A 25,274-nucleotide genomic window follows, 5' to 3' on the forward strand; every position below is an offset into this window, starting at 1 on the left:
TGCTCGGCGAAAGGGTTACCCGACCGTCTGCATAGTAATACACATATCAGCACATAAATGTACAGAATGTACACATCGCCTGGGTGTCAGCGTTATCTCTTACCATCGCGAAAACACATGCAGTGGATATAGAAATAATCTGACATCCCCCCTCCTCCTCCTCCGTGTCTCAGTGCTTTGCATCCCAGTCATTGTGTTACTTCCTAATAAACAGATGCCTTCATTCATCAGACACTCTCAGCTGTAGCATTAAAGCCTCCTTACAGTCAATACCATCATTACTGGTAATGTACTGAACAGGAGTTACACATGCAGGCCTTTTAAAAAGGCAGGACAGAACATTGTGTGGTATGCCTGGGTAAGTTCTCAGTCATCCGGGTCATGGCAACCACAAACAGGCATAAACTGGAAGGAAATCGGACTCTCGCTCAGTTTTTTGAAGACATTTTGACTGCTTTTTCATTTCTTTTGGCTCGTTGCACAGTCAGACGGTACCTACTATAAAAAAAAACGGTGTGTGCATGCAGGGTTTCACTTTGTCCAAATTAAGTTGTTAGTCTTGTGTGATATTTCATTACTATAGTTGCTCATAATTCTACAGTCAATGCTCCATTATTATAACAAATGATTATATCTAAGGACTTCAATTCAATTTAGTTTATTTCTATAGTGCCAATTCACAACACATGTCATCTCAAGGCACTTTACAGTTCAACCAGATCATACAGTCAAATTGATTCAAAGTTTTCTATGTAAGGAAAACCAGTTGATTGCATCGACTCATTGACTGGAATGCAAGCCCTCACACTAAGCATGCTTGTAGTGACAGTGGAGAGGAAAAACTCCCTTTTAACAGGAAGAAACCTCCAGCAGAACCAGGGTCAGTTTGAGCAGCCATCTGCTGAGGCCGACTGGGGTTCAAGGAGACAGAAGCAGAGATGCAAAAAGCAGCTGTAAAAGGCGGCCCCATCCAGGAAACGCACAGCCAGGCAGATGAGCTCCGAGCCAGCTCCCATGTCAAAGGATGAAGAGAGCACATCCAGCCAGTCACAGTCAGAGAAACAGGACTACACTGGAAAAACAGGCTGTGGGAGCATCACAGTGCAAACACCCAGCATGAAGTCAAAGGAAGCGTCCGTAGCCCTCTGAAACAAAGCTGTCTAGAGACACAGATCTGGGGTGTGTTTAGATGTAGAGAGGGGCTTTAAGGCTGGTTCTTCCCCTCATAGAGGCCCCAACATCAGGAGCTGGTTTGGATTGACGTGGAGATAATTTTGGCGTAGTTGGTTCCTTCAGTGATCGGGGCTGCTCAGTAGAACGTTGCAACCCCTCCGATCACAAATCAGGGAAATTTAGCATGTTGGATTGTCTTGACCTGATATCCTGTAATGTGTGGTGTACTTTCATGTTTCTGCATTTTTTTTTTTTTTTACTATTATTATTTTTTTCTTCTACTTGCTCCGATTCTGTTTATTTTGGGGCTACCATGTGACCTAGAACCACATGGTAGCCCCATCCTGTTCCTCTGGGAAGAGCAAACCTTCCAGAATGACAACCACCTCTGCAGCAATCTACCTACTAGGCCAGTATGGTGCGCTGGCCAGACAAGTCCCTTCTTATTACAGGAAACATGGCACCTGAAACACTATGAGACAATGAAAAATAAAATACTGAACTCTTTAGTGGAAATGCCAGACTTCATGTTTGGAGGAAACCAGGCATCTTTCATCACCAGGCCCATACCATCACTACAGTGAAGCATGGGGGGTGGCAGCATCATGTCGCCAGCAGCAGAAACTGGCAGACTAGAGGGAAGGCTGAAAAGAGAAATGAACAGAGACATCCTGCATGTAACCTTCTGATCAGAGTTGAAACTTCATTGTTTAGTAGAGCAATGACTAAAAGCACAAATTTAAGATTTGGAAGGAGACGTTTCAGAACTCCTCTATGAATGTCCTGCAGGGGCAAAGCCAGAGATCTGACCTTAATCCAATCTGAAAATGCCTGAGTGTCTCCCAGCCATCCTGGCAGAGTTTAAGGTTTACTGAATAGAAGAATGGGCAATTTTGCCAAATGAAATGTGTGCTATGCATGTTGCATTATATTCCAAAGGACTTGCGGCAGAGGTACTGCTAAATGTGGATCAGCAAACACTGAAAGGCTGCAAACACCTGTGTTAAACATTTTATTTTGTTTTTGGAATGTAATTGGACGATACCTCTTTTGTCTACTTGAGCATTAATTTTTAGAGCAATGTGTGTGTCTATAATGTTTTATCAATTTTTATATATTCATGGTGAAAATAAAATGTCTGCATGATGTTTCCTACATCCCTGAAAGTTCTAACAATAAACAAGTAGAAAATACTGTGGTGAGATTTTAGTCCAACCAAACCTAACAATATGTGACTTTTTTTTCTCTTTTGGATTTTCTGCTGTGATCTCTGTGTTTTTACTAACATACCTTTGTTGTTATAATTCTATACTCTCTCTTTTGCTTTCTTATGCGTTTCTTGTCCTTTCTGTTTGTTTTGTCCAATTATTCTTTGCTTTGGCACTGAGGAGACATGATAGAATTGTCTATATCTGTATTTACTTGAGATTGAAAACTATCTTATTAAAGCTTAAGAGCAGAACTACCCTGTTGATTTCTTACAGCTATTGTTTAACACTTCCTCCTCTCTGTCTCCACTGTCCTGCAGTTATTCATGGATAGAGAGACGGCTGAGGACCTCTGGCTGAAAAGACTGATCTCACTGCGACAGGAACGTCTGATGGGAAGCCCTGTAACATAAAGAGTTCCCAGCATTTTTTCATTCCCGATTTTTCTTTGGCATTGCCTATTTCTACTTTAGTGAGGCTTCTGATGTAGCTGATTTTGGGCTTATTCTACTTTGTTTTGTTTTTATCAGAGACAATAAATACATGCTGATTGATGATTTAGATGTAGTTAATACTGTTTGAATATCTTTTACACTCTTCAATAAAAAGTCCACTGTGACTTATCTGGAAAGATTGAAAAAAAATATCTAGGCTCTCTTTTTCCTTCCAAAAAACCTTGTGGCTCTTGTGGGTTTTTTTAAAGTTAAGCAAGCATATTAACAGCAAACATAAGCTTACACATCGTCATCATCTGTAATACAAGAGTTATTCATGGATTTACTGATTTGTATGCAATGTAGGGTCAATATACGCTAATAATGTACCAACAAGGAAATTAAGGAACACAACTTCCAAGTTTTCCAAATAAATCACTGAAAAGACTTTTCCTAAAGCTTTTGCTAATGAACATATGCACATACAGGTGCTGGTCATAAAATTAGAATATCATGAAAAAGTAGATTGATTTCAGTAATTCCATTTAAAAAGTGAAACTTGTATATTATATTCATACATTACATACAAACTCATATATTTCAGATGTTTATTTTGTTTAATTTTGATGATTACAAATGACAACAAATGAAAATCTCAAATTCATCATATCAGAAAATTAGAATATTGTGAAAAGGTTCAAAATTGATGGCCCCTGGTGCCACACTCTAATCAGCTAATTAACTCAAACCACCTGCAAAAGCCTTTAAATGGTCTTTCAGTCTAGTTCTATAGGCTACACAATCATGGGGAAGACTGCTGACTTGACAGTTGTCCAAAAGACGACCATCGACACCTTGCACAAGGAGGGCAAGACACAAAAGGTCATCGCTAAAGAGGCTGGCTGTTCACAGAGCTCAGTGTCCAAGCACATTAATAGAGAGGCGAAGGGAAGGAAAAGATGTGGTCGAAAAAAGTGTACAAGCAAGAGAGATAACCGCACCCTGGAGAGGATTGTGAAACAAAACCCATTCAAAAATGTGGGGGAGATTCACAAAGAGTGGACTGCAGCTGGAGTGAGTGCTTCAAGAACCACCACACACAGACGTATGAAAGACATGGGTTTCTGCTGTCGCATTCCTTGTGTCAAGCCACTCTTGAACCACAGACAGCGTCAGAAGCGTCTTGCCTGGGCTAAAGAGAAACAGGACTGGACTGCTGGTGAGTGGTCCAAAGTCATGTTCTCTGATGAAAGTAAATTTTGCATTTCCTTTGGAAATCAAGGTCCCAGAGTCTGGAGGAAAAGAAGAGAGGCACTTCATCCACGTTGCTTGAAGTCCAGTGTAAAGTTTCCACAGTCAGTGATGGTTTGGGGTGCCATGTCATCTGCTGGTGTTGGTCCATTGTGTTTTCTGAGGTCCAGGGTCAACGCAGCCACATACCAGGAAGTTTTAGAGCACTTCATGCTTCCTGCAGCTGACCAACTTTTTGGAGATGCAGATTTCATTTTCCAACAGGACTTGGCACCTGCACACAGTGCCAAAGCTACCAGTACCTGGTTGAAGGGCCATGGTATCCCTGTTCTTAATTGGCCAGCAAACTCTCCTGACCTTAACCCCATAGAAAATATATGGGGTATTGTGAAGAAGAAGATGCAATACACCAGACCCAACAATTCAGAAGAGCTAAAAGCCACTATTAGAGCAACCTGGGCTATCATAACACCTGAGCAGTGCCACAGACTGATCGACTCCATGCCACGCCGCATTGCTGCAGTAATACAGGCCAAAGGAGGCCCAACTAAATACTGAGTGCTGTACATGCTCATACTTTTCATGTTCATACTTTTCAGTTGGCCAACGTTTCTATAAATCCTTTGTTTTTATTGGTCTTCAGTAATATTCTAATTTTCTGATATGATGAATTTGAGATTTTCATTTGTTGTCATTTGTAATCATCAAAATTAAACAAAATAAACATCTGAAATATATGAGTTTGTATGTAATGTATGAATATAATATACAAGTTTCACTTTTTAAATGGAATTACTGAAATCAATCTACTTTTTCATGATATTCTAATTTTATGACCAGCACCTGTATGTACACATCCATGCTGTCGAAATGAAAGACTGGGTGCTCAGGGGGGAGTGCCATTATACATGGATACTTCCAGTGCTTCCAGTCAGCTTTGGTTTCATCCACTGCTCTTACTGCATACTTTGAATATGGGCCACAGATGCAAGAAGAAAAGTGTTTAACAGATTCATGATAAGTAAAGAAACGCCTTAGGAGAAAGATAAAAGTCCATAATAAATTAGTTTCTTTCTCACAAATATGGCCGAAGAGCAGGACTGCCTTGTACATGCACTACATCAGAAAGGGACTTAAAAAAATCACTCTCTGCTTTTATTTAAGTGATGATTTTTCCATAACATTTATACAGATACATTAAGAGATAAATAGGTTGTAATTTATCTCTGGGATATATAAGATTCATAGATGACTTGCAGAGACAAATCTTTACCTTCTACCCTATAAAACATACAAACTAGTTCAAAGAAGAGCATGAATTCTCTGTCACCTTTAGTTTTAGATAATTGAAATGAATTACTGTATTTTTCCCATTGTTATAGTTAATACACTAACAATAAAATTCCACTTGAGACTATCACTGCTGCCACCCTCTGGTTTAGAGTGGAACTGCTTATTCCAGAGGCGTCTCATTACATCCTTCTGAGAACAAGTTATTTTGTAGGGGTTGCCAATAATTGGCTAGGGATAGTCATGGCTAACCTTGGCTCCCCTTCTAGCTACACGCCTGTTTGTACAAACTGTTGCTCAGAGCAGAATGTTAATACAACAGCTTCTCAAAAGATCCCTCAACAAATGTCACATTTTTGTGGATTTTCTCTAACTGAAAAATTGCATCAGAAATGGTAGATTTATGAAAATATGTTGGTTGCTTTCTTGCCTTTGCCTGCCTTATCCATTCCACAACCAGTTTTTATCAGCTTGGAATCACTGCGCTGTTCCTGAACTCAAGTTCCTTCAAATTTCAACACTCGGCTGTTGATTTGAGATCAGATAAAATAAACTCTGTTGTCCTCCTTGTTTAATATTTCACGCCCTCATGCAGAATGCTAACACCACTATGCTTAACAGCTTATGTTGCATAGTTATACCTCCAATCTGGCATTTTCTAGTTTATGATTAGCTTTTTAAGAGCATAACCATTTTTTTCTTTTATATGAAAATGATATCATAGGTTGAAATAGTTGAAACGTGCATACAGTGAGACGTTTCAGCCTTAAAATAACGCCAGTCTTTAAGAAAAACTGCTTTAGGATGAATAGTGCAGGTTGATACAGAGCTGCTGTTATAGCCTTACTAACATCAAATGTTTACGGCTATGTTTACTATCCTGATATATGCCTAGAAACTGATCAGTTTAGATCAAATGTCCTAATATCCAGCCAGAATTGTAACAGAGCCTTGTTGAGCTATTATTTTTCAAATCTTTTTATTGGGATTTGAATTATACATACAAAATAACAACCAAACAACAATCCCAAAATAAGCAATAAACTGATAATAACAGGGGAAAAAATCAGGTAACATATACACATAAGATTGTAAGAGGAAAAAAAAAGATAATAATATAAATTGATAGATTAATATCCACTTGTTGCAGTAAGGTTACAGAGCCTAGGATTAAATTATTTCCCGGTGTTTTCAGCAGGGAATTGTAACCAAATATATTCTAGAAATGGCTGCTGAGGATTAGGGCCATTTTTTATCTTATTTGAATCAAACAAGATACAAAAATTGGTTAACTTAAAACAAAAATTAAATAATTTGAGTTTAATATGGGGGGGGGACGGGTAGAAATTCTGAGATAAAAGTCCTGGGTTCTGACACTTTCCCCCCATTATGAACTAAAAAAATCAGTTAACTTTTTTTTCCCAATTTCCCTAATCATCTTCTGTACATTTTCTCAAGTTTTAAGTGTGTCATCACATCCTCAACCCATCGCCTGTGTGTGGGAGGCCTCTCTGACTTCAAGTTACGTAGAATAAAACATCTGGCCAATAGAGATGAAAGTAAAATGGAATCTGATTGTGCACCTGATATCACCATCCCTGCAGGGGTCACACCAAATATAGCAATTTCTGGGCCAGGGCTTATCTCTCACTAAAGTAAGAAAATGTGTCAAAATTTAAAGACCAGAACTGGACACGTTCAGAACATAGCCTTGATCTAAACATAAAAAGATATGCTTGATGTGAAGCTTTGTAAATAATATTAACGAGGTTGCATAACCAACCTACATTAAATTGGTACTTGCATTCCCAGGAATGTTGTCACATGTTAGTTCAAATGCATATTTATAGATCTACATTGATATTCACACATGCCCATGCCAACTGTAATCCTGCACATTGACAGTAATGGTCTCTCCTCCTGCAAACTTTCCTCTTTTTACTCAAGCATGGGGTGTGTGTGTATGTTTATGTTTTCCCAGTGTTGTGTTGCTAGTTGAGATATATTGATGGAGATGAGACAACCCATGCAGCTATTTGTGGAGCATCCAGATGGTAAACCTATACTGACTCTGGGACATGCTGTCACTATTATAGTCTCCAGACAGTTGGTGTCAAAATAAAATAATTACTAAAAACATCAAATGCATCATAAACTTGGTTATATGAGTGCTGACTTGCATTTGTAAAATCAGAGGGTAGATGTTTCTGCAAATTAGGTGTGCATAAAAACTTTTAGAAACTTCAAATTAAATAATAAATCAACCACATGAGTTATAATTGCTCGATCCCTTTCTGACGTAAAGCTCGGGACTGTTGGTTCACATTAACGCTTTGTGCAAAATTTAGATAAGGAAAGGGAATACTCTAGAAATATGCACATGATTGATAAGCCCTAGGAGTTTTAAAAGAAATTTCTGGAGTGCCGTTGCCATAGCAGCCGCCCCCTAACAGACAGCGCGTGGATGAAACCTGTTTTTAAACAAGAGCCAATAGGAGTGCAGGATTTCCGTGACGTCTTCATATCAGAGTGACTTTGGTTCTCTAGTTCACTCTCTAACTTCATGTGAAGCGGTGGACTAAAGGTGGACTTCTGTTTTAAAGAGGAAAATATTTTTGTTTTTGTCGTGAATCTGTGAACATGTTTAACAGCTTGCTGAAGGACTTTGATGATGACCCGTTTTTTACGTAAGTATCCAAATTGTCGTAAATTCAAAATTTTCACACTTTATTTTTTACATGAATGGGTAGAAATTTGATAATAGTGTGGAAGAAATGTTAGAGGTTTGATTGAGCGTTAGATACACAAAAAAAGAAAAAAAAAACATGGGGTGTTTTATCATGTTGGTTACTTAGCCACAGCTGGTTACTTAGCCACAGCTGCCATGAAGCTGGTTGAAACCTGCAAAGATTTGCACCTCTCGTTATAAGTGTGCCTAATATTTTAAAAGTGCAACTTTTTTTCAATAGATCTAAATAAAAATAGTTTAAAGAAAAGCTTTCTGTCCGTGTCTGTGTTAGTGTTGACAGTGTCATCGGGCTGCTCTGTCTCTGACATGATCCATGCCTGCAGAGCATTGCTGTGGACACACTTGACCCGACTTCTAAGTCAAGTGTTAAGGCTGGAGAAATGTATTTTAGGCGAGCTTCTTATTTCAGTGCGGTGTGTTCATTAAAGAATTTATCCCCGGTGAGCTCCCAGGAAATATGAGTCGTTTTGTGTTCCTTCAGAAAACATTTTGCAAAAAGAAAGCCTAATTCCACCACGAACTGCTTTTGAGTGAGAAAGGAGGAGAGAGTAATGGTTGCATTAAAGAATCCCACCTTACAGAGGTCTGGACTAGCTCCAGACATCCAAATCGCTGCAGATCTGACTTAGACTCAGACTTAGACCTAGACAGAACTTTATTGATCCCTTGGGAAGACTCCCTCTGGAAATGAAGGTTACCAGCATCTTACAGGGCAAAAAGTTAAATTAAGTTTAAATTAAGCAACAAAAAAGTATTGAGTTAAATTAAATTAAAATTAAACAAAATACAAATAAATATGGAGTTCACATTTAACAGAAAAAAAAATTCAATGACTGACTTCTATGAAAGAGTTGTGAGTTTGTTTAGTTGTCGTAAAAAGCCTAAAATCACTCCTTAACCCAAGGTGGCAGTTTTACTGCAGTGATGTTTTTAAATAGGAACAGGAAAGCTGGAAACAGCTGATGAGAAGTGGACTTAGATTCCCAGTTATGGAAATATCAAGATCCTAAGTGTTAAAAAATTATTTAACAGGACCTCTCTTGTTTCTTCAAGACATTTTACATCTTCTAAAAGCCGTGGTCATTATGGAAGAGGATTAGGACCACTGGAAAAAAAAAAAAAAGTTAACTGATTTTTAATTATTATTTCAGTTTAATATGGGTAAAAATTTAATCTCAGAATTCTGTCTTTTTTTCTCAGAATTCTGACTTTAATCTCAGAATTCTGACTTTAATCACAGAGTTCTGACTTTAATCTCAGAATTCTGACTTTAATCACAGAGTTCTGACTTTAATCTCAGAATTCTGACTTTAATCACAGAATTCTGACTTTAATCTCAGAATTCAGATTTTTTTTTACAAGGTAAGTGCACTATTAAAAACCCTGCAATGGAAATTCTTACAACATTACTAAACTATATTTTACTGTTGCTATACATTTTAGGAAAAACAAAGGTTTGAAACACCAGTAAATATGTCTGTTTGAAAAGGGCTGCTGTGGTCTAAATATAAAACTGGTCATACTTTTCTTATTTATTTATTTTTCACTGACGTGCATGTTTTTACAACTCCATATTACGGAAGAGGATAAGCGCCACTGGAAAAAAAAAAGTTAACTTATTTTTAAATATTAATTTAGTTAATATGGGGAAAAAATTCAGAATTCTGACTTTAACCTCAGATTTCTGACTTTTTTCCGAGAATTCTGACTTTTTTCTGAGAATTCTGACTTTTTTTCTCAGAATTCTGACTTTTTTTCTCAGAATTCTGACCTTTTTCTCAGAATTCTGACTTTAATATGAGAGTTCTGACTTTAATCTCAGAATTTTGGATCTTAATATAGATGGGCACCATAAAGGAAGAGATGTGGGAGCACTCAGCATCACTGACAAATATGTGAGTTGTTTGGGAGGGCCAGAAACACATTGGTGGAAAATGGCGGAATTAGGTGACTTTTAACGTGCCTGAGGGGTCTCTTGTGATGCTATTTAATTAATGGAAGAGCAGAAGGTGATTAAAACAAGAGAGCTAGTCTCTAAAACAGACATGGCTACGGCTTGATGCTAACATGTTTGTTAGCTGTCAGAATTCAGTCAGAATTCTGAGATTAAATTCAGAATTCTGAGGAAAAAGTCATAATTCTGAGATTAAAGTCAGAATTTTGAGAATAAAGTAATAATTCTGAGAATAGAGTCAGAATTCTGAAAGTAAATTCAGAATTCTTATACAGAAATAAAATTAAAAAAACCGGGCTAACTTTTTAAATTTTTTTCAGTGGCGCTAATCCTCTTCCGTACATTCCTGAAACAAAGAAACAGAGGAAGATTAAGAAATTTAAGATATAATAGAAGTATAGTAACTTTTTATCTCAGGATTTGGGTGTTAGAAATGTAGAGATATTAACTTTGAAGCTGTGCAGAAAATTGATGCCCACAGACACATTTCTTGGACCTGGTTTAGGGTCTTCCGTGATAAAGGATTTCAAAGCCAATAGAGCCATCCACCTAAACTTTACAGCTTTAATTGTCTCCATTAAGTGTTGACTCATAGGGTTGCATGCTGTACATATACATGTCACATGTTTTTTTAAGATTTTATCTTCACAGCAAGTGCCACATTCTGCAAGTCCGACATGAAATAACATACAATGACGTGTTTTTTTCTGTTTTAGAATATGTGCGAACATTAAGATGTCCTTTTTTTTTTTCACCAGCAGCAGCGATCCATTTTCTGCTCATAGGGACCACATGAGGCAGATGATGCGCAGCTTCTCCGAACCTTTTGGTGCATCCTCCATGCCCAGCATCACAGATGGGAGAAACCGCAGACGTAATGTAGCAGAGTCTCCAAGCTCATCTCTTTCCCTCAGAAACCAGCACAGGGTGAGAAGAACATAGACTGTAAAACAAAAAGAACATATCTCCTCTAGTGTAGCCGGTGTGCTACCATTTGGTTATCATTTAGGGTCGTCCCTGCTTATTTCCCACATTTCAACTGTCCGTTAATGTTTGGAGGAGGCTCTGTGTTTACTAAGGCCAGGCTGGGAGGCTGTCCACTTCTACTGTAACTGATACTCTACTTGCAGAGGCGATTGCCCATGTTAGTGTCTGGTTTTGTAGAAGGGCAATTTCGTTTGGCCTCTCTTAACGGTTAGAAGGGCTATTAATAGCATATTTTTCCGCCAACCCAATACATTATTGTAAATAGAAGCACAGACTTCTTGGACAATGTGTTAAGGAGCCCCTCTAATTTTTGCCTAATGCTTCTCAGATGTGCTGATAGGTTAGAGAAGAATTCTCTGATTTTTTTGAGGGGTGTCTATGGTGAAAATGGTGAGGCAGCATCACTACAGTTTAGTGCAAGAGCAGTGGCATTATTTACCTTATAGTTACAAACATGCATATCCAGCTTTTTATTGTTATTAAACTGTCACAAGTACAGAGCAACGAAATTCACTCTCTGCATTTAACCCATCCCTTAGGGGAGCAGTGGGCTACCATTGTGTGGCGCCCGGAGCAGTGTCAGGTTAAGGGTCTTTGCTCAAGGATCCAACAGCATGATGCTGCCACCACCATGCTTTATATTGTGTTTTTTTTTTGTGCTTTATTTGTTTCTTTTCACATTAAAGCCATAAAGTCACATATTAAAACTCCTTCCACATAGTTAGTCACCTCCCCTTTTTATCCCACTCTATAACTAGACAAGTTTTATTTAAATCAGTGGTTCTCAATCCTATTGTTCAGGCACCAGTGTGCTGCATGCTTAGAGGCCGTCAAATGCTGCAGAAGCCTGTTAATTATCCCTTCATATAAGTCAGGTGCGTGGCACTAAGAAGACACCTAAAATGTGCAGGATAGTCATACTCGGCGACCAGGACAGAGAACCTCAGATTTAAACAATTACATTCTTTTTCGGCACATTTCAACAGAAGAATGAACTGTGGAGTGCAAAACCTTTATTGTCTGCGATGCAAACTGACTAATCTGGGGTGTTCCTTGCTTTCTACGATGCTGTTTTTTCACTGATGTTCTCTAACAAATCTCTGATGCCCCCACAGAACATACTGAAGCGAAATAAACAAGGCAAGGCAACGAAAGGAAAGTTTATTTCTATAGCACTTTTCTGTAGCATGACAATTAAGAGACCTGCACAAGAAGAAAAAGAAATCCACATTGCAGAGACATAAAGGCAATAAAAAAATTAAGGAATAAAAACTAATCAAAATAAGTCATTATATTAAAAAAAGATAAAACAATTTCTAAAAGAAAAATGAAAGGAACGTTGGAATGGAAACAACTAATAATGTTTAGATAGCACAGTTAAAGTCGTAGGGAAGTCATATTTAAATGTCAAATCATTCTGGCTTAAACATGTATATAAATGTACTCTTTATCAGACAATATTGTCCCAAAAGTTAGAAAATTTCAATTTAAAAAGAAAAATCCTGTCTTATTTTATGCAGGCCAGTTCGTTATACGTCAGCCTGTACGCCTAAATTCGGCCAATCATATCAACGGTCATCTGTCAATCAAATTTTTTTTGGTCATAGCATCTTGATTCATATGTCGCCGCTAATATACGCAACGGTTGAAATAGGAAATAAGAATCTTTTACTTTACAATTGAGTTCTGTCCCAGTGTTCACGGGGATGGACGTCTGTGTCTACTGCAGGCATAGAGCTAACAGAACTGGCAGCGTTGCGAGGCAAGGGCTCAAACATGTACGGTTGTAAGCCTTCTACACCAAATGAAGCTTCTGCAACCCTGGCATCCTCTTTAACAACAACTTTTTCACCGTTTTCCTCCTGTGAAAAAAAAATGTATGACAGAGGAGACTCATCCGCGACCTCCGCCTCAAAACTCTCCTCCTCTTGCATGTTTCCGCTGTACATAGCGTTCCTTGACAGTGTCGTTGCTAAGTGCCACTTGGTCCCAATGTGATTTTCCATTAGGAACCTACTAGCACTAAGTTGCTAGCTGGTTAGCAAGATGCTTCAGACAAACTGGCCACAACCAAAATGCTTGCGAACCTTCCACCACAACAATCCTGCCCCCTTGATAAACAACCAATCACATTCACTTTATTCACTTATGTAGTCAGGCACCACTCGGGAGAATTCAGAAATGCAGCGGTTGGAACAGCCATTTCCCTATGACTTTAAAGGCCACTTTTAAAAAAATATATGTTTTATCTGTGATTTAAAGCAAATTAGGGTATTTTGACTTTCACATTTTTCTGAGAGTTTTTCCTAGATCAGTGGGATCAATGTAGATTAGAACCAGACAACCTGAGCATTTCTGTGGTTGATACACTGAAAACAAGCCAGTAATGTATTTTTGTGCTGATCTATCTACATGATTAATAGTTTTATTATTATTCCCAAAATCGTCTCAAAATAACATTGAAGTTAAGGGTATGAAAGAGTAAAGGTACCTTATTATACTAAAAGGTTGCTTAATGAGAGAATGAATGACACTAGCTATTTACATCAGTTTAGAAACAAATGAACCAGACATAAAAATGAGATTACAAGCCACACAGCATCAATCCAAACACTTATTTGCAGATAATGTAATGACAGATTCAACATCTGCATCTACATCTGCTTTGCTCAGTACCATTGTGGTATTCATTTATCTGGCGTGATAAGAACATGTACTGGATGTAGAGTAGTGGTGTATATTTGATCCTGAGTCAAAGTTGGTGTGAGTCACCTGCTTTAATCCAAGGTCCCATGAGAGCTGGTATATTTATCCTTGATAATGGCTTACATCAGAGGTGTGACCTCAGTCCCAAGCACTCTGCTTTCTGCTGTAAGGAGCTGGAGGGTTCATCCTACTTCACTAAAGAACCACAGTGATAGTAGCTACTGTAGAAAAAAGCCCATTATGAGAATAGTTTATTAATGATTATGGGTTTGTTTTATGTTTCTCTGTAAAATTACTGATAAAATGATTAAGTATTCATTTAAAAGTGAAGAAAGCTGCATTTCAGTCCACTTGAAGTTACTGTGACATAAAACAAAGATTTTCTGTTTTAGTCAACATATAAAAACCCAACAGAAGTCTATAATTATCGAGTACCGTTAATAGTGACAATCATTAGAGTAATAAACCACGGCAAAGATGCATGCAACAAAAACTGCATAAGCGGGTATATCCCATGTTTATTAATGTCAGGAAAAAACTAAAAAAAAAAAAAAAATAATAATTGCAAAGGTTTCAGTGGAAGCTCAGTCCAGCAGTGGTGAAATCCTAAGTGGCGCTCTGATATCTGCCTTTTTCATGGCATGTAGTCTATGTTCAGATGTCACTGGCCGCTCTATTCTCTCATTGTTGCTCCTTTCAGCCATCTGTTTCGCAGAACTTGGCATCGCTGGTGCATTAGCTGCTAGATGACAGACAGCTCGCTCCCAAGCTGTTCTCCAGTATCACAGGCGCAAATGTGCACACAGAGATACATTTGAAACACACACACATATGGGTCCAAAATATGTTTGTAAGCTCAAACAGCCACAGTTCCATCTTGCAATATTGACATGAGTTTGGACGCCTGCACTAGTTGCCCGTACTGACCCACTGCCAGGGTCACATTACACCTGTAGACTAGAGCCTTCATTCATTGAGGCACCTGTTCACAGAAGCAATGTCTTATAACAGCACTAATGTTTTATTAGATTATTTAAATGAACTGTCTTTTTACTAACATTTTATATAGTCTGCGCTGTCTTTAGGAGAAATAATAGAAATAATTACCAGGAGCATAAAGGGGAACACCGTTTTTTTTTTTTTTACATTGGCCCCTTGATTTTACGTTATTACATCATGTTCTACTCATCCATATTAGTTTTGTGGCATTTGGAGCTGTTCTGAAGATATTCGGTTTTGTAATCCAAGTAACGTGTTCCTATGCGCAACGAGTTGAAGGCACAAACTAAACTGTTCATAATTTATTCTTTATGGTACACCAGCATTCATAACATGTAGGCGAATCACTGTCTCCCAGACATGCGCGGTTATATCATTTATATTTATATCTTTTACTAACAAAGCGGAGTGTGTATGACGTTATCCATGCGCACCGGTGATCATTTTGTTGTTTGTTTACAGTTTTCCAGTTTTTGTGCACTTACATGTCTCAGTTGATCAAATTCTTTTTTATATCATATAAATTTCGTAAATAAAAAAACCCAAACAGTTCAGATGGTTTAAGAAATTGCTTTATTAGCACCAGTCTGACAACATGAAGCAGGCTAGAACTCAAAAATGATTAGAAATAAAAAAACCTAATGAGAAATCCTTTCAATGACATCTCTCTTTCATGGAAATTATTTATAAGGCTATATCTAAAGCTTTGTGACTCCAGCTAACCGCCGTGAGAAACATGATCCGATAAACAGAGAAAATATGTAAAAGTGACGAATGTTCCCAGAAACGAGCAACACACAAAACCAACTTTAGCTGTGCATAAATAACTGAACCAGGATGAATATTACTGAGAGTGTATTGAATTATGTAATCCAAGGCTGACCACAAATGCTCAGAAAGCTCAAATAAAAGTTGAAATGGAACCAACTGTTATTATCAGGGTGGTCAGTTTGGATAGCATTGCCTATTAAAGGACATTTTTCTCTAATTGTTGCTTTTTGGTCAAGTTGTCTTTGTCTGATGATTAAATTAGTTCTGAAATATTCAAACATAAGGGAAAAAAAGACAATCGGTCTTTTAAAGTGTAAATACGACAAAGAGGAATCAGAAAAAGAAGTCGTATAAATTGAGGAAAACTTCTTATTTGCCTCTGTTGAACTGATGGCCCTTTTGATGGCCCAGAAAGTCCTGAATATTTCTGGCCATGTTATCTCCTCTTCTCATAGTCTAAGTATAATACATAGTGCTATGCAGCTGATATTTATTAGTCCATAGATGCTCTGTGGGATAAAATTGGCAGTTCAGGAGCTTTTTTACATCAGCTTGACCTTTAAAAAGAGCTGAGAGGGCAGCCTTGGACTCTACGACCCCCCTTCCAGTCCCACTGGAGTCATGTCCTGACTGGACAGCCCGGCCCACCTCACCCTTCCTAGAACGAGGCTCCCTTTCAGTGTTAAACCCCACTCTAATCTCCGGCGATGCGACCTAATTACACGTGGAACACAAGTCATTCAACACCCCACTGATTACACGCAATAACTCTGTATATCGCAACCCCAGAAAATCCCCTCGCACACATAGTGTCCGGCTGTTGAGACGCGTAGCCGAAATGGCGAGGTCACAAACACCCGTGGTCCTGGAAGGCCGAGCATGTGTGCGGCAGGATGCTTCATTTAAATCACCTTCCATGAGCTTCCATCCCCATACACATGTGTATTGCTTTAAAAGCAAGTAAGCAAGGGGAATTTCCAATGGCAGAGAAAGACCCAGGAACTTACTGACAGTTACTTTAAGAATGATGGGAAGCCCTTAATTTATCCTACCATTTTTATGGTAAAAAAAGAAGATTTTGTTAGGAACCTTGATCAGTGAAACCAAGATGCGTCCAGATAATGAAGTATTGACATCTGATTGGCTGGACAACCGTTTGGCTTTATTGATGATTGGGATTCCAATAATTTGTTTTAATACTTTCTATCACTACTTCTTTTGATGATGACATTGTCGCAGGAAATAATAAAAAACTTGGATCAAATCTTTTTGATTGAAACTTTTAATGGGAACTGTAAACTTTTGTCGAGTGCTGGAAGGATTTGAAGAAGCTTACATTAGTGAGTTTTTATTCTCTGATTTGTTTTATTCTGTTCTTGTTGTTCATTGACTCTTAGAGACTAGAACATAGATGTCATTTTGGGGTGGGAGACGACATGTCCCCACTTTTTAACTGTCCAAACAAAACAATGTTAGGCTACAGTACACAGACATCGTTGAGAGCTATGACCAGTCGGAAAAACGCAGCTCAAGCTGATTCCCACTTCTCTGAGTTTAGACCGCCCACAAACTCCTGATTGGAGCTCCGTCTTTTCTTGTGTGATTGGCTGTCACCGCTGTCATTCATGAGAAGCTCACTTTACAAACATCTGATGCTCCTCTGAATCGTGTCTGTGAAAGAAAGGTCTTTTAGAAAAACATGACTGCAAAATACAACAGTTGATGATGGAGTCTACTACTATAAATTAGGCATTTTTTTCTTCTCTTGGGTCACGTCATCTAGAAGAGTTTTAATAACAAGTGTATTTAATTACAAAAATCTTTGAATTGGTGTCATGTGCGTGTGTGTGTTTGGTTATTAGACTCGCAGCCAGGATGTCCTAAAAAAGTAAGAGAGTCATAAGAGACTTCTTTAAAAGTCAAAGTGTAAGTTACATTTAAAGAACTGTGTAACACCCCTCCTAAAACACCTTCATTGGCACCATAAAGCAGGACATCCACTTCAAGATCCCGCTCCACATTTTAAAGCTTTCAATAACCTTGTAAAGTATATATATGCTGATACATCAAATTTATTGCAGTTATATATTATTATCACAAAAAAATACAATATATAAACACAGAAGAACTACTTGAAAACACACTGAACTTATCTATAGGAGTTATATTGAATAATGCTTGCCCCTCCCTCCCCCACTTCTGAAATCAAAATTTCCATGGACTAGAGCTTCTTTTAGTATTACCAAACTCTGAAAAATGTTTGTTGAAGTTTGGTGGGGGGGAGAAAAATATAACATGACTGGAGCAATGCCAGAGGCTGCATCAGGCTGAGATATTATATTATTCAGCCAAGATAGGAAAGCTGGTCAGAGTTGATCTAAAGAGAGAAACCGGGAGCAAAAACAGTTAAAGACGGCAATAGATTTGAGACTAGGGCAGCGACTCGACACACAGCCAACACTGTGGCTTAGATCACATCATGATCATGTATTAGAATCAAAGTTCAGACCTAAATCAATTGAAGGGCTTTTTTTTTAATGGATGTCTACAAACTGTCTTTGTTCAGTTTGACTAATCTTAGAGTGTTGACATATTAAAGAGTTGTAAATACTGTGGTTCATTTGAATAGCAGACTCACCAAATGTGTAAGCAGCTGAACGCCATGTTCAGAAATAAAGATGCAGTTCTGAGGAAGGATACTAAACGCAGCCCACTGCTCCCCAAGGGGATGGCTTAACTGCAGAGATAAATTTCCCCAATTTAAGATCAATAAAGTTTAATTATTTTTATTAATTATTATTATGATGTTTGACTCCTTAGGAAATTAGCCAGTCGTTGTTGCCTTTTGGCAGCATTGAAAGCACGGTGAGTTGGGTCTGACTCGTCTGACTCTGACCAGGTGCATGCTCTAATTGCAGCTAACATGTCTGACTTTGATTTGATGACATTGATTGTTAAGCAGGATATATATGTGTTCTTCTGCCATTTATTAATTAACCATGTACCTTAAAAACTGATTTTTATTCATGAATTGATTCCCCTTGCAAATTATTTAAATTTCTTTAAAGAGATTGCTGTCTCATTCAGACGTACACCTGGATGTGTTCAGCTAGTTACAGGTGGTTTAGTGGAAAACTGGATTGCTGCATTTGTTTTAACAAACATTCATGATTACTGACAACCTGCTCAGGGATTTATTTAAGCATGTATCCAGTCAATTTTGCAGTGTTAATGTAACACTTTAAGAGTTAAATTTAACACCAATCCAAGTGCATTTGGTCCCACTCTGAATTTGTGTGAAATTAACCCTTTACATAGTGTATATCTTACTCCAGTTGTTGTTGTAATAACTCTAAAAGAGTCAATGTACTTTGACACTGCATATTTAAAACTGTGGAATTTACTCAGTTCTGGAAGAAACAAATAAAGGAACCATTCTTGTTTTGTTTTCCCCCCGTTTCTGTGATAAGCAACCCCAAAGCATTTTATTTCTCCTTGCAAAATGGCCTGCATTGGAAACATTTAGCATGGCACTCTGTGCATGTACTTTTTACATCCAGCAGGGACATCAGTGCAGCTTTTAAACTCATGAGGTATTTCGTCTTTTGGAGCAGGACATGATGCAGAACCCTTTCAGCATGTTTGGCAGCGTGATGAACAGTGTGAGAAACAGGATGGAAGAAGTGAACAGAAACTTTGTAAGTTAATGTATAAAACATGCTTCTTTTATTCTAAGATTGTGCTAAGTAAGTAAGTATGAATAAGATGTATTATTAAGTGGTGCTGGTATATCATGTGCTTGTTCTTCAGGAGAACTTGTCAGCAGATTCCAACACCCACTCGTTCAGGTCTTCATCAATAATGACATATTCAAAAGTTGGAAATGAGCCTCCCAAGGTCTTCCAGGCAACTTCGCAGACGCGCTGCGCACCTGGAGGGGTAAGTGTTTGCATATATGTGTGGTAATGTTCTGAAGAAACTTCCTAAATTTGATTATTGTTAGACATGTGTTATTAGATAAAGTCGGTTTTATTATTGTATCACATATTTATACTCTTAAACATCTGGCTATATTAAATCCTTACCACAACAGTGAAATGTGCAAAGGTCGGCCATTATTCCTAAATCCAGTATGCTCTAGTCCAGACAGAGGTTTGAATAGGGCTTAGCAGTGTATACACCTGATTAATGTCAATAGAAAATACGTCTGATTTTTCAATCTGACAATTACTTTTCGATTAATAATCGGATAGCCAAAGCATCCTTAAAGAGGACTTTTTACAAAATTAAACAGAGACTATATATGTTAACTGGAGCATATATAGTCTCTATGCTCCAGTTAACAACTAATCGATTACTAAATTATTGGACAATTATTTCAATAGTCGATTTATCACGACTAATTGTTTTATCCTTACGAGTTTTATATTGTTTCAGTTAGCTCCAAAGCAGAACTGAATGGCATTTCTGGGAGATTTAGGCAGATAAATGAAATTACCAGCTCAGCCTCCCCACAGCCAGGTTAAACAAGCTTGGTAGTATGGCTGACCTATTTTTAAATGTTAAAGCTTTCTTAAAAAACAATTCTACATCGTTCCACCAGTCCTCATTTCAAATGTGTGGAAAAAATTACCTAATCAATAAATTTCAAAATGGACTGATACAAAAGGCTATTTACACAGCCCTAGCCTTAAGGCTGCAAAGGATACTGTACTCTGTTAAGCCTTCCTGTTATTCTCTAAAAATCTTGCTCTCTCTCTTTTTTTAGGGTAAGTGAAGTGCAGACATGTGGGTAGAAATGCAGCTTCCTTTTAGATAAGAACCCTTTAGTGAGAACAGCTTTGTAATGCCAACAGCAGCTAATTTCGATACCTCGCCTACAATATCACTGTTACCGGTAATTCAGAAGGCTGCTGTCAATGATCCAGATCTATTAGATCTGTTCATTTTTTACTGTTCAGAATCAATATGGATGGAATTTGTCCAATCCACTTGCTGAGAAATTTTAAGCTGCAATCCAGCATTTACATCCTATTGGTGCCCAAAACCCTTAAGAAACAAACCTTCTCAATCTAACAGCTTTAACTTTGCTGTCATTCCAAGATTAAGGAGACACGCCAAGCCCTTAAAGACTCTGAAAGTGGTCTGGAGAAGATGAAGATTGGACACCACATCAAGGACAAAGGGCATGTTGTGGAGAAGAAATGCAATAAGAAAACTGGAGAGAGAGAGTTCAACCAGGACTTTCAAAATATGGATGAATGTATGTTTACAATTTTGAATCTTTATAGTTAGGCTAAGTTTGACTGTAGCTCCCACTGTGCTTCTGTAACTTAATCTCCCCTCTGCAGCTGAAGCACAGTCATTTGATGAGGAATGGCAGCAGGCGGTGTCCAAGTTTCAATCATCAGCCCCCATGTCTAACCTTGTGCAGCTCCATGCTGCCCACCACGCCGCCCTCCCTGCTCCTGAGCAGCATAACGCTGCCCTCCCTGCTCCTGAGCAGCACCACAGGTCAGTGTTTAGGCCTCATGCAGCGCTGATTATAAGCCTGGATGTAGATCAGGTGGAATATATGCACACATGTTTATAAAGTGAATCAATTAATATTTTTTTTGTGCTTATTTTGTTCGTCTTTCCCCAGAGATAAAAGGAAGAGCATGTTGGAGGGTAAAGACTCAAACAAACCCAACCAGTAAACGTTTGTCTTTGTGTTATTAAAAGTCTTTTAAGAAACTCAAAGCTCACAGTGGTGCCTGTCCCCTACAGAAACACACACCACCAAACCGAGAACGTTCTAATAATAGCTCGACAGACAATGTTATTTTACGTATCTGTTCCTGGGTGCCCTCACTGACCTGCATGTTTTAGATGTTTCCTCTTAACATCTGGCTTGGACTTATGGTCACTTATGAAGCATCTAAAAAGCTTTATGTCTATAGAAGTATTTTATTTTTTTTTTCAATTAAATCTGTACGACAAATTACGCATCAACACAGTGAAGAGCACCAAGCTCTTTAAGACCAGGAAACAGTGAGCAGGTCAGCAGGGGAAGTTTATAGCAGGATTAGATTGTAAACAATATTCCAAACGTCTCATCTTTAATCCAGTACCTAAAAATGGAAAGTGTAGTGTCACCCACATAAACTAGAAGGTCAAGTAAGGATAGCATTAAAATGAGTTTTTTGGGTTACATGAAAACAGCTGTTTCACTTTAACCTTTATAAAAAGATCACATTTTCACACTTTCTTTGTGAAACACTGAGTTCTTTATGTGAAATAAAGCAATGCTTGTAGGATATATGTAGTTATGTTTACAATTCATGTCTAAATGTATTTAAAAGTTTTATTCTTTGTACAAAAACGCTTGAACTTTTCTTTTAATATTGTTGCTTGTTTGCATATGTGGAACCTTCTGCTTTACTGCAAAGTCCAGAAAACACAGCAGATCCACTGAATACATACAACTATATTCTTGTACTTTATGTTTTAAATCATCAGTTCAGGGTGTCTGAAAATAAATGAGTGGAAAGTAATCTGATGCTACCTTTTAGCATTCCCATTGCTGTTTTATTTTATTAGATACCTGAGCACGAGAGTGCAAGTATACTTTGATGACCTTTTTACGCCTACTGGTGACTCAGAAGTATTTTTGGTTGGCAGCACTTGTCAGTCGCTTGGATGTGCCTGAGGTGTTGTGCAGCTGCAGGCCAACCATACAACACTAGCTTGTTTGTATAATCAGACCATCAAACTTCAGGACACTTCCGAGCCTCTGATCTTAAAAGCTCTTGTTCAACCCCTCTCTACGTCAAATGTGAAGATTTGTCCTCTTTCTACATACAACAAAACTTCGCTTTTGGATATTAGTGTGATTCACCACCTTTGAGTTTAGTGTGTAATTCATCACCTTGTCATCATGTTCTCTTTTGAAGCTTTTTCATTAAAAAAAAAGAACCAAATAAGAAAGAATTTGGCATATTTTCCTGTTTATACTGATTAAAGTGATCAAGGTGTGCAGAAAAAAGTTTTAATAGTCAATACAAACAGGTTACAAAATAGTTCTTGGAACTTTGTTGCCTCCTGCTGGTCACAAAGCATCACTGTCAGGAATATTTACACAGCATTTAACCAAAATAAAAAATAAAAACATGGAAAATTGTGGCTTTGCCTCCTCTTATAACATACCAAAAAAAAAAAAAAAATTATAAATATTTAGTCAGAGTTTACACCATGCCCGGAGGCTGTCCTTTTCCTGCGATCTTCTTAGAGCACTCCAGCAAAGCATTGTGGATATCTTTGGCACAGGAAATCTGAGACTTGATCATGCTGAGGTACTGGGCATAAGACATGGACTCCGTCTGCACCGTGTCTGGTTTGGTGGCTGTAGGGACCAAATTGGGGGAATGTTTGGCACTGTCAATGCTCTGAGAGAGGCACTCGTACGCCAGACGCTGGACATAAGAAAAAGAAAGTGATTATTTGTAAGGTAGGTGTTTCATTCAAAATAAAGCACACGATAGCTATCTTAGAATATAAAAGTCTTGCCAAATGAAAGCTTTCAATCACAACATTTCATTTGGTAAAAAATTTATTTTGACTGGAGATGAATAATCATGACTTTTTTAAAACTCTTCGGATGGCTCTTTTGTTTCTTCTGCCTAAGATCCAGTAGACAATAAAGACTGCATTAAAACTGTGATGTTTGTTTCAAAGAAACAACAGAAAACTTTATGAAAGTGTGTTCACGGTTTGTTCAAACACATTAAGATATGCCTAAAAAATACTGGAAGGATAAACTTTGAACTGAAAACATTTAAAGGTCAAAAGGCTGAAGATATTACCCATAAACCACCAATCCAAAAGGGAATTCTGGAGGTGGGATCATAACAGTGTGCAGCTCTATGCCAGTATACATAAAGAGGGGGTATTAGAGAAATTACATAAAAGATCTGTACTCATCTAGCAGGACTAGGTAAGTCAAAGGTGGATATTTGGGTAAAACCATGACCTTAAAGGCAAGATTAATTTAGACTTAAAGACTTGGACATATTTTATTTTCTAATTTTGTACACACAAGTGTAAACAAAAAGAAATGTTTTAGTACAGCTCTCTAGACCTTTTCATTTTTTTTAAGTGCAGTGCAAAAAAAACCCTGCTGTGGTGAAGAAAAGTGATGTAAACATACAACTGTATAGTTACAGTTACAACATTCAGGGGTTTTTTTATAACCCATTATATATAACATTTAGCAGTCTAATGGCAGTGGGGAAGAAACTGTTCTGGAATCTGCTGGATGGGATGCTTCAAAGTCTCTTTCCAGAGGGCAGCAGGGAGAACAGTTCAGGGTGGGGTTGTGAGGGGTCATAATAATAATGTTAATGAAGCTTTCAAGTGAATGTGGAGAAGGAAAATAAACCACTAACTGAATCTAGATACTACAGAGATACAATGAAAACATCTACAGCTCTAAATTCAAGGAAGGGGAAGGCTGGACAATTTTTTTTTGTGGAAGAATGGGTCAAAATCACACACGACTGATAAGAGAGACTGGTTGTCTATGCAGGAAACTAAAGGCTGTCATAAATCAAGACTTTCAATTGAAAATATAAATACTTTGAATTAAACAATGCATTTTAAATCATTTTCCCAGTGTCCTTTCACTTCTTACATATTGGTTTATATGATTTTCATTTTGTTGTGCAAATTAACTGGATGGGTTGTTCATGAAATCTGCTCAAATTCTAATGCCGATTATAGCTTTATAAATATATACAAGTTTATTAATTTGCAGGAAAAATTATATTAGTATTATTTTTAATCAGACTTCCATATATAAAGGTGTTTTTTCAGCTTCCAGCTTTAAAGAGAACATGTTAACTGAGGTACAGCCTTACCAAACACAGCTCCACTTGGTCACAAAGGGCGTAAAACTCCTCCAAACTTTTATCAAAACGTTGAACTGGCGTGTCGCTGCTTTTACTGAACAAACAGAAATAAAAACAGCTTTTAGAAGAACAACGCTTATTGAGTGGAGGCTAAAAAAAAAGGACTGATACTCTACTTACACGCCGTTATCAATTGATGTGTTATGAGCCAAATTTAATGCTGCGATCTTCATTAGATTCTATTGAAAATTAAAGATGTTTATATATATATTAGACAGGCAGGATATCTTGAGGCAGCAATAGTATCCATCATTTAGCTAGCTAATAGCGGGGTAATTACCTGTAAACTCTCCTTAAGCTGCGGAATAAGCATCTTAAATCTATGAACTGGATCAAAGTCTTGTTGTTGACTGAGCTGCTGTTGCTGCTGCTGTTGCATTGATGCAGTTTGTTGTAAACCGGCTTGAGACAATTGACCAGCAGATTGAAGTTGCTGAGACGCCATCTTGCTCAATAACTAACAAAGATATTACGAAACATCCGGTTTGTTGAGTTTCAAAATAAAGGCATTTGGAATATATACGTCATTTCCTGGAAAAAGTTGAAATAAAGACACTGAATAAATTGAATGATGGTGAATAATTTTAACCGTCAGTGCAGTAGCATAGCTATGATATGAGGAGATATTGTTAGATTCAATTAAATTACAACTGTTATTTAAATGTAACCTTCACACCATGTTTACTGATTGCAGAATGAAACAAACATATAGGACTGGGATAAAATTTTAAACCATTATTATATTAAAACTATTTCCTGATCTGTCAGATTATTTAATTATTATTTTTTTATTGGAGTTTGGCA

General features: G+C 37.7%; 3 protein-coding genes across 5 annotated transcripts in view; 2 read left to right on the forward strand and 1 right to left on the reverse strand.

Moving 5' to 3' along the window:
* Positions 1-3,012, forward strand: part of rsrc1 (arginine/serine-rich coiled-coil 1) — a 179,031-nt gene extending 176,019 nt beyond the window's left edge. The window contains exon 10 of the mRNA XM_038298615.1: positions 2,702-3,012. Coding sequence (XP_038154543.1) covers positions 2,702-2,794 — 93 coding nt within the window. The 3' untranslated portion in view covers positions 2,795-3,012. The remainder of the gene's footprint in view (positions 1-2,701) is intronic.
* A 4,868-nt stretch (positions 3,013-7,880) lies between these two features.
* Positions 7,881-21,264, forward strand: mlf1 (myeloid leukemia factor 1). 3 transcript variants are annotated; one of them, XM_038298549.1, is made up of 8 exons: positions 7,883-8,043; positions 10,818-10,986; positions 18,343-18,387; positions 19,137-19,220; positions 19,333-19,461; positions 20,626-20,785; positions 20,874-21,036; positions 21,167-21,264. In XM_038298549.1, the coding sequence occupies exons 1-8, from the start codon at positions 7,997-7,999 to the stop codon at positions 21,219-21,221; spliced, it is 852 nt and encodes a 283-aa protein (XP_038154477.1). In that variant the 5' UTR covers positions 7,883-7,996; the 3' UTR covers positions 21,222-21,264. The 3 variants fall into 3 exon arrangements, with proteins under 3 accessions (XP_038154479.1, XP_038154477.1, XP_038154478.1); XM_038298550.1 differs by having other exon boundaries at positions 7,884-8,043; positions 10,821-10,986; XM_038298551.1 differs by lacking the exon at positions 18,343-18,387 and having other exon boundaries at positions 7,881-8,043.
* Positions 21,265-22,536: 1,272 nt separating this feature from the next.
* med29 (mediator complex subunit 29) lies at positions 22,537-24,944 on the reverse strand. The gene is made up of 4 exons (XM_038298556.1): positions 24,751-24,944; positions 24,591-24,649; positions 24,420-24,504; positions 22,537-22,976 (listed from the first exon to the last, which is right to left on the reverse strand). The coding sequence occupies exons 1-4, from the start codon at positions 24,913-24,915 to the stop codon at positions 22,749-22,751; spliced, it is 537 nt and encodes a 178-aa protein (XP_038154484.1). The 5' UTR covers positions 24,916-24,944; the 3' UTR covers positions 22,537-22,748.
* Between the last annotated feature and the right edge of the window lie 330 nt (positions 24,945-25,274).

This window comes from Cyprinodon tularosa, unplaced genomic scaffold (assembly GCF_016077235.1).
Source record: "Cyprinodon tularosa strain WSP-4 unplaced genomic scaffold, ASM1607723v1 ctg41, whole genome shotgun sequence".
In the NCBI taxonomy this organism is placed as follows: Eukaryota; Metazoa; Chordata; class Actinopteri; order Cyprinodontiformes; family Cyprinodontidae; genus Cyprinodon; species Cyprinodon tularosa.

Bases quoted from the DNA above. Each gene is read 5' to 3' on its own strand.
- mlf1 (XM_038298549.1), top strand. From the start codon at position 7,997: ATGTTTAACAGCTTGCTGAAGGACTTTGATGATGACCCGTTTTTTAC. The intron at 10,987-18,342 runs GTGAGAAGAACA...TTGACTCCTTAG, and splicing joins CCCTCAGAAACCAGCACAGG to GAAATTAGCCAGTCGTTGTT. The intron at 19,462-20,625 runs GTAAGTGTTTGC...TGTCATTCCAAG, and splicing joins CGCGCTGCGCACCTGGAGGG to ATTAAGGAGACACGCCAAGC.
- med29 (XM_038298556.1), bottom strand. From the start codon at position 24,915: ATGGCGTCTCAGCAACTTCAATCTGCTGGTCAATTGTCTCAAGCCGGT. The intron at 24,505-24,590 runs GTAAGTAGAGTA...CTGTTTGTTCAG, and splicing joins ACATCAATTGATAACGGCGT to TAAAAGCAGCGACACGCCAG. The intron at 22,977-24,419 runs GTAAGGCTGTAC...TCTTATGTCCAG, and splicing joins ACCAAGTGGAGCTGTGTTTG to CGTCTGGCGTACGAGTGCCT.